Source organism: Schistocerca americana, chromosome 1 (assembly GCF_021461395.2).
Source record: "Schistocerca americana isolate TAMUIC-IGC-003095 chromosome 1, iqSchAmer2.1, whole genome shotgun sequence".
Taxonomy (NCBI): domain Eukaryota; kingdom Metazoa; phylum Arthropoda; class Insecta; order Orthoptera; family Acrididae; genus Schistocerca; species Schistocerca americana.
In genome coordinates, this window is record NC_060119.1 from 227243934 (window position 1) to 227255958 (window position 12025).

Here is a 12025-nt window from a genome sequence, read left to right on the forward strand (position 1 = left end):
CACAGCGGGTTTATCAACAACAATATCCTAATCGCCGGATCCCGCATCATACGACCTTTGCTGCTGTGTACCAATGTCTGCGTGAGACCGGGTCGTTTAGCAGATTACCTGGACAGAGACGCCGTCGCACGGTAAGAACGCTGCAGCATGTGGAGCGGGATCCTTCAATCAACACTCGTGCAAATGCACGTAACATGGGGGCGAATCAGACGAATGTAAGAACAGTCCTTCGAGAGCAATTGTTACGTCCATTTCACTTACAGCGTATCCACAACCTGGAACCAGTTGATTATCCACCGAGAGCACAGTTTTCGCAGTGGTACCTGGAACAGTGTGAAATGCATCCTACATTTCCATCCTCTGTGTTGTTTACCGATGAAGCAACTTTCGGGTGTTCAAAAAATGGTTCAAATGGCTCTGAGCACTATGGGACTCAACTGCTGAGGTCATTAGTCCCCTAGAACTTAGAACTACTTAAACCTAACTAACCTAAGGACATCACACACATCCATGCCCGAGGCAGGATTCGAACCTACGACCGTAGCGGTCGCGCGGTTCCAAACTGAAACGCCTAGAACTGCTCGTCTACACCGGCCGGCGGATAGATTATTCCTTATGCCCAATTACTGGTATGGTCTCAGATTACAACATGATTTCTGATCACAGTTCAAAAAACTGGAATCAATAGTAGAATACTGCACGACCGCTCCTTGTGTATGTTCACCTCTACTCCTGTGCACACAGTTGGTGCAGTGGGTACTTTATATCTTTTTTATGAGTTTGACAAGCCAAAGCTGTGTAGTTTCCTATGAGTGGAAAGTGTTCCTATTGTATTAATGGCATGTATGCATGCTAATAAGAGTTTTCCGACGGTACGTCATTTAACGCTTATGTACTTATTCTCACTGATATATGGGTTTGTACACAGTGATAAATTAGCAAAGGCTTTCCTTTTGGTACGTTGTAGATCTAAGGATGGCAGCAAGACACTAACGAAACCAGTCACTATAAAAAATAATGATTGCAGCAGACCTTGTAGACAAACTGGACTATCGAATTGGACCACATCTTTCGCAGCGTGGTCGCGGATGCGTCCAAGCACTACTTTCATCCTGTCATGTCTCCAAGTCGTCCCATCTTACTACGTAGATTCCGTGCAGCTGACGGGCACATAAGGCTACACGTATTCACTTCTATGCTTATATTAGCGGTGGAGAGCCATATAAACCCCAGGTACAAGTTCTTCACCCTGAACGGAGCTTTGAAGCGATCAATGCGCTCCGTTAACGGGATGACTAATATACTGCTCAATAGAATTAGGGGAACATGTGTTATCAACGTCCAGTATCTATTGCGATACACGCGATACCTGTAGTCTCGTCGCGTCTTTGCTTTCAACGTTTGCAACAGCTAAAGTCATTCGCCGTCTATCGGTTCTCGTTATGCATTCCAGTATCAGGTAACCCCTCAGAAGGAAGTGAGTACCGGTGTCCCAGTGTTCGCTAGTGAGGTACACAGGCTGCAGTTGTTATTTGTGGACGTTTTATTCAACCAAGCACAGTGTGTTTGATCCGAGCAGGATGGACTTTCCGTTGTATTGCTGCAGATGCAAAAGTCTGTCGATCTGTGATCCACAGATAGTGGACACGCTACAGGGAGACGGGTCTGCCCAGGTCGCCGACGCATTACAACCGCACGTGGTTACCGATGTCTAGTCATTTCTGCCTTGCGGCATCGTACGCTTACCGCCAGAGCACTGCAAAACGATCCCAGAAAGGCCACTGGAACCGCTGTACACGATAAGACTGTAAGGAACAGGTTACGAGGAAGGGCATTACGACCCAGTCGTCGTGTTCGAGTACCCCGCTTGACACGACATCTCACAGGTAGCTTCAAGTCCTGCCGTTCCCACGTCAACTGGCGAATTCGTCATTGGCGAAACGTGATATTTACAGTAGAGTCCAGATTTCCTTTGACGCAAGCTGATGGGCGTATTATTGTGTGAAGACGGCGTGGTGATATCTACCTGCCAAATGTTGTCCAGGAAATCAAACCGCCGAAGGTTCTGTGATGGTGTGGGGAGGCACCAGTGTTGACAGCAGTACGGATCTTGTCACTGGCCACGGTCGTCTTACTGCCAAGCAGCATATCGAACTGATGCTGTTGGACTCTACCGTCGACGTGGCATATGGGAGTGGACCTGAATTTCTTCCCATGCACGATAATGTCAACGTCACCAGTGATCTGGATAATGAAATAATGTAATGGCCAACGGTGAGTCCCAATGCTTGACAGACGTTTTCTTGGTCTGTCCTGTTTCACTACGGACTCTCCAAAAACTCTTATGAATTAATGGGAACAAAAACGACAGGGTGACCTTCGTAGACTGATACCGAGCGTCCTACATAAGTATTAGGCGGTGATAAGTGGTCACAGAGAGCGTACATGTTACTGAAGCTCTCAAAATATAATTAAAAGAACCAGGATGACGTGTTAAATTATTTTTTTCTAGTTTGTTTTCGGCACGTGTCGTTATGCAAATGAACGAGGGTGTATGATGATTTGTTGTGTACTTAATTTGTGAAACAGAAAGTTAAAATTTTTTAATATACCCAGCTCCCAAAAATGCTCGATGGGGTATGGCAGACACACGAAGTTGGGTTCTCCTAATTCTTTTGAGCAGTGTATTTCAGCTGGTGAGCGTAGTTCATTACCGATGTATACTTGTGTCAACATGACCGTCTCTTTGGTTTTAATGAACTTCACCGTTTAACATATTGATGATATTTCTCTGTATGGGGCAGTATATCTGACGATGAAATAAATATTGAAACTGGTAATAGCTGTAACAGTTGTCTGCAGTTGCGACTGAAAGTAAAATTGTACAATAGGGTGCGCAAAATAAAAGTGGCCCCGAAAATATATCATGCTGCTGAAGACAGGCAACCAAATGTACATCGCCGACACACAGGGCGGAACATATTTCGTGAGCATTAAGACAGGTAACACTACGAACATCACCTACACACAGGGTAGAAGATACTTCATGCTCCTCAAGACAGGCAACCCAGCCAGCACCATACACACCCAGAGCGGATGATGTTAGTTGGGGTGCCTGTCTTAAGGCGCACGAAATATTTTCCGGATCAGTTTTATTTTTGCCCACCTTGTACAGCTGAAGCTGGACTGGACACTCACCTGGCACTGCTGCGGCCCCTGGCGGTTGGGCGACGATGCCTTGGGGCGCGCCTTCTTCACGGCCAGCTTGCTGGAGTCGGGCGTGGCCGCCTTGGCGTCCTCGGAGCTGCCCACTGCAAGCAGCACACACACAACTTCTCACAGGGTGAGCAGCGACTCGCGCGCCGCTTGCCTGCGCCTGAGGGGTGCTCGATATTGCGTCCGCGCTCATTCACACTGCACACACGCCACCAGGGGGGAGGTTGGGGAGGGGAGGAGGGGGAGGGGAGAGATTGGCTACCCGTGGCGTCAAAATCAGTTTTAGAATTTGTCTGATTTTGGAAACTACTTCTAACTGTCCTTAACCTTTCCGACTTGATGATGTACTGCAAGGAATCTCTAACGAGACTGTTGATGATGTTTGATTTGTGGGGCGCTCAACTGCGCGGTCATTAGTGCCCGTACAAAGTTCCAATTTTCACACAGCCCCATTTGTACACTGCCCCATTTGTACACAGCCCCATTTGTACACAGCCCCATTTGTACACAGCCCCATTTGTACACAGCCCCATTTGTACACAGCCCCATTTGTACACAGCCCCATTTGTACACAGTCCAACCTGTCCTGCACACAGTCCAACCCGTCCTGCACACAGCCCAACCTGTCCTGCACACAGTCCAACCTGTACACAGTCCAATCTGTACACAGTCCAATCTGTACACAGTCCAATCTGTACACAGTCCAATCTAGCAACTGTCACGAATGATGATGAAAATGAAATGATGACAACACAAACACCCAGTGTCTGGGCAGAGAAAATCCCCAGTCCTAACGAGCCTGTTGGTTATCCTAAAATTAAAAAAACGTTCCGTTTTGTGGCCCTAAAAAAGTCAATCGGACCCGACCGACCACCGTGTTATCCTCTCCCAATGCCGTCATTGGGTGCGGTATGGAGAGGCATGTGGTCAACTCGACGCTCCCCCTGTCATTCTGTTTCTTGACCTTGGAACAGCTACTAACCAGTCGAACAGCTATTCAGTTGACTTCAGGAGGCTTAGTGCACCCCGTACCAGTCCCTCCACCAAGGAAAAATTCTTGGCAGTATCACGTATCGATCCTGGGTCCTCCGCGCGGCCGTCAGCAATGCTGATCACACAGCAACAGGGGCGGACGCTGGATGGTATAATACAAAATCAAAACAAAATATACAAGTAATACCTATTTTAACAAGCAATGTAAGCTTCCTTACCCACAACACACGTTTGGCAGCTTTTTGTTGTTGTTGTTGTTGTCATCATTCTTCTGACTGGTTTGATGCGGCCCGCCACGAATTCCCCTCCTGTGCTAACCTCTTCATCTCAGAGTAGCACTTGCAACCTACGTCCTCAAATATTTGCTGCATGTATTCCAATCTCTGTCTTCCTCTACAGTTTTTGCCCTCCACAGCTCTTAGTACCATGGAAGTCAATCCCTCATGTCTTAACAGATGTCCTATCATTCTGTCCGTTCTCCTTATCAGTGTTTTCCACAAATTCCTTTCCTCTCGCCGGCCGCAGTGGCCGAGCTGTACTAGGCGCTTCAGTCTGGCACCGCACGACTGCTACGGTCGCAGGCTCGAGTCCTGCCTCGGGCATGGACGTGTGTGATGTCCTTAAGTTAGTTAGGTTTAAGTAGTTCTAAGTTCTAGGGGACTGATGACTTCCGATGTTAAGTCCCATAGTGCTCAGAGCCATTTGAACCATTTGACCCTTTCCTCTCCGATTCTGCGGAGAACCTCCTCATTCCTTACCTTATCAGTCCACATAATTTTCAACATTCACCTGTAGCACCACATCTCGAATACTTCGATTCATCTGTTCCGGTTTTCCTACAGCCCATGTATCACTACAATGCAATTCTGCTCTCCAGATGTACATTATCAGAAATTTCTTCCTCAAATTAAGGCTGATATTTTATATTAGTAGACTTCTCGTGGCCAGGAATGCCCTTTTTTCCATTGCTACTTTGCTTTTGATGCCCTCCTAGCTCCGTCCGTCATTGGTTATTTTATGGACTAGGTAGCAGCATTCCTTAACCTCATCTACTTCGTGACCATCAACCCTGATGTTAGGTTTCTCGCTGTTCTCATTTCTACTACTTTACATTACCTTCGTCTTTTTTCGATTTATTCTCAATCCATACTCTGTACTCATTAGACTTTTCATTCTTTTCAGCAGATCAAGTAATTCTTCTTCACTTTCGCTCAGGATAGCATTGTCATCAGCGAATCGTATCATTGATATCCTTTCACCTTCCATTTTAATTTCACTCCTGAACCTTTCTTTTATTTCCGTCATTGATTCCTCGACGTATAAATTGAACAGTAGGGGCGAAAGGCTACATCCTTGTCTTACACCCTTTTTAATACGAGGACTTCGTTCTTTGTCGTTCACTCTTATTATTCCCTCTTGGCTGTGGTACATATTGTATATGATCCGCCTCTCCCTATAGCTTACCCCTACTTTTATCAGCATTTCGAACATCTTGCACCATTTTACACTGTCGAACGCTTTTTTCAGGTCGACAAATCCTACGAACGTGTCTTGATTTTTCTTTAGTCTTGCTTCCATTATTACCCACAACGTCAGAATTGCGACTCTCATGCCTTTACCTTTCCTAAAGCCAAACTGATCGTCATCTAGCGCATCCTCAATTTTCTTTTCCATTTTTCTGTAAATTATTCTTGTCAGCAACTTGGATACATGAGCTGTTAAGCTGACTGTGCGGTAATTCAAGCAATTGTCAGCTCTTGCCGTCTTCGGAATCGTGTGGATGATCTTTTTCCGAAAGGCAAATGGTATATCGCCAGTCATACATTCTACACACCAACGTGAGTAGTCGATTTGTTGCCACTTCCCCCAATGATTTTAGAAATTCTGATGGAATGTTATCTATCCCTACTGCTTTATTTGATCTTAAGTCCTCCAAAGCTCTGTGAAATTCTGGTTCTAGTACTGGATCCCCTAACTCATTTATGAAGCTTAAACTATCTGGCAGATTAAAAATATATGTCAGAACGGTATATAGACCTGGACTAACACCTCTCGATAGCTATGCTCTTACCGCCATTTTTTGTTTCGTTTTATTTAGAAATATATTACAGAAAAAGGTCGCTTCATGAATATGCACATTGTAACACAATGAAACTTCAGAACTTGGTATGGAAATTGCCCAGGTATACTTTCCACTTGCTAAGCGTCTAGCGGCTCTACTGGGTGAACCTGAACTCTACCGATAAGATTTCGGATGTTGTTCAGGGATATTCTCTGAGTATTTTGGTACGAAGGCAGTTTTATAAGCAAGAAAATATGTTTCTTTCGTAAAAAAACTCACCTTCGTTCTTGACATAAGCTCCATAGAAAGACATATACTTGGTCCAGCGATCCTCCAGTTAAAAATAGGTTCTGCCGAAATCTGCAAAATACTCGTTGACTGTGACTGTCACTTCCCCGTTTGATGAAAATTTCTTCCCATAAGCCAAATTTTCAAGTTAGGGAACAGAAAAAGTCACTTGGGCTAAGTCTGGTGAACCAATTCAAAGGCTAGTTAATGCACTTTAACCACTGTTGTCGCTGATGTGTGGCATGGTGCATTATCCTGGTGAAACACCACTTTTTTGCATGTCAACCTTCGTCTTTTTTCAGCCAACGCAAGTTCCATACGCTCCAACAACGAAGCGTAATAGGCTCCAGTTACAGTTCTGCCATTGTCGAAGTAATCTACGAGCATTATTACTTGGGAATCCCAAAATAAACAGTGACCATCACCTTAGCAGGTGACAAAATGGTCTTTGCCTTCTGCGATGCACTTTCACCAGGCTTTGTTCATTGTTTTGACTGCCGTTTTGACTCTTGTGTGTAATGATGGATCCAGGTTTCATGAACAACCACGAATCGGGGCAGTATGTCGAACGATTAAACATCGCCAGACACTGTTTTGAAATGATGCGTCGGATGCGCTTTTGTTCGACGGTGAGCAATCATGGCACTTACTACGCACACAGCTCATTCATAGCCGTGCAGGATCTTATGCTCTCACTCAGTTGAGACGCACATAGTTTCAGCGATCTCACGATACTTTATTCGACTGCCTTGCATCACCGTATCATGGATTTCATCAATGGTTTCCTTTGAATTCAACTGGACGGCCAGAAGGCGCTTCTTCAGAGCGTGTCCGGCCATCGATTCAACCAAAATGTAAATGGTCTTGAGTGATTGTACAGAGTCCGTGTGAACGTCATCCAATTTTGTTTTAATTAGTGCGGCAGACCAACCCTTCAAATGAAAATTTTTAATAACAGCACGAAACTCTCATTTCTCTATTTCCAATTGCAGCCAAGATACAGACCAATTAAGACGGTTATCAATAATGAACTGTAAGCTGTACATTGTTGAAATTCTTTATACGACCCTTGGAATAGTAAAGCTTACCGTCCATGAAGACGCAACAAAAATGTTCCATACTGTCATGGAAATTTATCAGACTTATTAAACCATTCTCGCGTAAGTGACCCATGGTCTCTGGTAGCTCGTTACAAACTAATAATCTAATTACAATGTATTAGGTTTGTTACCCCCATTATTTTTTTTCCGCCAAAAAACCTGCTCACCAGTGAAAAAGCTTGTAATATGCGATCACCAAAACGTGCAACACAAAAAAACAGTTGCAAAAGTTTTGTGACGTGGTTGCCATCGCCGCGGGAACAGTTGAGCATCGCGTCGTTGTTCCTCTCTTACACTGCACCCCCCCCCCCCCCCCCCCACACACACACACACACACAAAGGAAGTGAATATCGGTCAACTCTACGTCAGTGAACCTGTTCATACTGCTGTGTAATACTGCCCACGCACGACTAACACTACTAGGAAAAAGAAATCAGAGACAGGGCCGAGCAGTACTGAAAGCGAGCGGAAGGACAAAGGGTAAGTGGGCGGTACTGTTGCCAACAGCACGTATCGTGACTGAAAAGTACAAGTTAGTTACCAAACAAGACACACTGCGATTATTGTCGACGTTTGCTCTATTGTGCAGGTATCGCAGTGCAATACAGAGGCAAAGACAAAGGAGCGTAAGAAACCAAACGGAACTCCGTTACTCCGTAACGAGCCACCGGAGAGCATCTCTTATATCAAAAAGAGCAGGGACTTCGATCATACACCACGGTTGCGCACTAGGTTTTTGATTCAAAGAGATCCTGAAAAATATTTCAGTTTCCCTGTCGGAATGGATCAAGATGCGTGGATAGTAATTAATACCGGCATAAACTAAACAGAACTAAACTCCGCCCGAAACAGGCCATGAAGGCTCAACGGCACCGACCGGCCGCCGTGTCATCCTCTGCCCACAGGCGTCACTGGATGCAGATACGGAGAGACATGTGGTCAGCACACCGCTCTCCCGGCCGTATGCCAGTTTACGAGACCGGAGCCGCTACTTCTCAATCAAGTATCTCCTCAGTTTGGCTCAGAAGAGCTGAGCGGACCCCGCGTGTCAACAGCGCTCGGCAGACCGGATGGTCACCCATCCCACTGCTAGCTCACCCCGACAGCGCTTAACTTCGGTAATCTGAAGGCATCCGGTGTTACCACTGCGGCAAGGCAGTTGGCTAATTACTACTGACATAGATAACAAAATAACAATCTGTGGTATAAGGAATTGAGCTGTGAGAAAGTCTTAGTGTAAAGCTTTCGGTCAGTGTTCTGAACTGTCCTTTCTTTCAGGAGAATAAAGAACAGACTCTTAAATTTCTTTTTGGTTAATGTTGTTGCCCTTACTTCATTTAAACGTTATTATTGGTGGTGAAAGCGACGTATCCTAATTGTTTACACCGCGTTTCTCTGACGATACTCCAGGTATCTCGCCACACAAACACATCTAGGATAGTATACAACTAAATGATGTCTCGCAAAGCTTTATGAGAAGCATTCATATACGAAACGTCGTTTATTCGTAGGTATTAGGTGACGTTACGAGAGGTGATAATACTTAAAAAAAGTGATTAAAGCAAAGCAAAAAACTCTCTGTACACTGGAATTAAAGGAAGTGTTCCATCTGGAATTCGTAAATTTACATACAAGGAGTTTGAAAGCACTGATTTAAATTTTTTATTTTGGACAATTAGAGGCTATACATCAATTATTCACGTAGCGACGATAGAAATTCTGAAGTGTCGTTAGCATGAATTCATGTATTCTGTCTTCAACCTCGTATGCAACCCGGGAAATAGAGCAATGTAGCAGTGTTTGTATTACCCGATTCTATATTCTTAAATAGAGAGAGCTGCCAGTACGACGGCCTTTGTTCTTGCATAAAAGTGCGAAAACCTTTTGTTTATAATAACTACATAAACTGAATCCGAAAGGAGGAATGTCCGGTATTTTGCTTCCATACTATGAAATATAATATTGATCAACCAATCCTTTTGTGACGTTCATAAATTGGTGAGTAACAAGGAAATTCTTTACTAAAGTAATGAGAGAACTGATGTTGAACAGAATTAATCCCATTTCTAGAGTAACAAAACTCTGGAATGTTCGCGACTCAAATGATGTATCATATACGAGGTGCGGCTAGAAAAAAACCGGACTGATGCTGGAAAAAACATTTATTTACAATTATTTACATTTTCATGTTATCTCCTTCAATGTACTCTCCTCCTCGGTCTCTACACCGCTCCATACGAATTTTCCACTGTTCATAGCAATGCTGCAGATCATTTTCGGTAAGTCCATACATTACTTACGTCGCTTTTTCTTTTACTGCTTCAACGGTCTCAAATCTAGTTCCTTTCAAAGCTGACTTGACTTTAGGGAAAAGAAAAAAGTCACAGGGGGCCAAATCAGGTGAGTGGGGTGGATGATCTAAGATGGGAATGTTGTGTTTTGCCAAAAACGTCTTCACTGACAACGCACTGTGAGCTGGGGCATTGTCTTGGTGAAGGATCCATGACTTTTTTCTCCACAAATCGTTCCGTTTTCTCCGTACTCGCTCACGTAGGGTAGCCAGGACGGTAATGTAGTAATGCTGATTCACTGTTTGTCCCTCTGGTACCCAATCAATGTGCACAATCCCTTTGATGTCAAAAAAAAAAAAAAAAAAACAATCATCATTGCCTTGAATTTCGATTTTGACATTCGTGCTTTTTTTTGTCGTGGAGAACCAGGAGTTTTCCAATGCATCGATCGGCGTTTAGTTTCGGGATCGTAAGTAAAAAACCACGATTCATCACAAGTAATAACATTTTGTAAGAAGGTGGGATCACTTTCAATGTTTTCCAGGATATCAGAACAAATTATTCTTCGGCGTTCCTTCTGTTCAATTGTGAGACACTTTGGAACCATTTTTGAACACACTTTGTTCATGTTGAAACTTTCATGAAGAATCTGCCTAACACTTTCCTTGTCAACTCCTGTTAACTCAGACACTGCTGTGATTGTTAAACGGCGATCTTGTCGAACAAGTTTACCGATTTTTTCAATGTTTGCATCAGTTTTTGCTGACAATGGTCTGCCAGTGCGAGTGTCATCACTGGTGTCTTCGCGGCCATCTTTAAGTCGTTTAAACCACTCAAACACTTGTGTTCGCGATAAACAATCATCGCCGTACACTTGTTGTAACATTACAAACGTTTCACTTGCAGATTTTCCTAGTTTGAAACAAAATTTGATGTTAACACGCTGTTCTTTCTGTACACTCAACATTTTCCGACGCACAGACAAAACGTCAACTACTTAAAACAGACGCCACGGGCAGACTGAGTGCAGGAGGCAGATGAAACTCGAGCAGTAGGCGGAGCGAGAGTCACGTGACAGGCCACGCGACTTTCAGCCTTATTGCATTCGTTTTATTGTTTCACCAGTACTAGTCCGGTTTTTTTCTTGCCACACCTCGTATATTCATTCAAAATACAGTGTTTTTAGGTAGCAATAAATGTGAAATCTACTCTTGGCACAAAATATTCTATTAAACTAGATAGTAAACCACTACTGGGCCGGGTGCTGAATCTGAATATTAATGAACTCTCTCTAGTGATAGTTCTACTTCTACGAAGTAACAGTAGGGGGCATCAGGAACGTAACAAGGAGGCTTAACGAATATCGAACACCCCTGGTCTACACTCCTCATTCACTCCTCTCTTTACACAAACCCTCACACTGCACACTACAGACACACAGCACGCATTCCTAAAGCGATAAGCACTATTCTCACGGCGGCGGGGGATATCAGGAATTCGATTACAAAAACATCCAAGCAACAATGACGCATTCAAGAAAACAAGAAACACAACAAAATAAAGTAAAAAAATAAGCAGCGCTGCTGCATGCACTAAAATAATTTATCAACGAATAATGTGATCAGCCCAGACACAAAAAATTGACTTCTGGTAGCCAAGTGTTTGCGCTGGTAACGTTTCAGATTGTTTCAGTACTACTGTCGTCGGAATGCGAGTTGAATCCATGGTAAAGTATGCTTATTAGGGTAAATAAATTTCGATTAGCTTTCATAAAATAGTATCTAAACTGAGTTTTAGCTTCCGAAAAATTTGTGTAAAAAAGAAACTTAGCGATTGGATTTGAGTTTTAGAGACACGAAAGTGTCCAGTCACATTAATGTGACCAGCTGTCAAAAGGCAGAATAACCGCCTGTTGCAGCGTGGACCACTGCGAAACGTTCAGGAAGAGTGTCAGTGAAGTTCTGGAAGATACCGACAAGGATGTGGGGCCATGCTGACTCAGCGGCGTGGCCAGCTGTGCTAGCTTTCTCAGTTGAGCATCCGTGGCGCGAACAACCCGATCGAGATAGTGTCA

General features: G+C 44.0%; 1 protein-coding gene across 1 annotated transcript in view; it reads right to left on the minus strand.

Moving 5' to 3' along the window:
* The window catches only part of LOC124621499 (protein sister of odd and bowel-like), a 576924-nt gene that overhangs the window by 226341 nt on the left and 338558 nt on the right, over positions 1-12025 (minus strand). The window contains exon 4 of the mRNA XM_047147149.1: positions 3199-3311. Within this exon, the coding sequence (XP_047003105.1) occupies positions 3199-3311 (113 nt within the window). The remainder of the gene's footprint in view (positions 1-3198; positions 3312-12025) is intronic.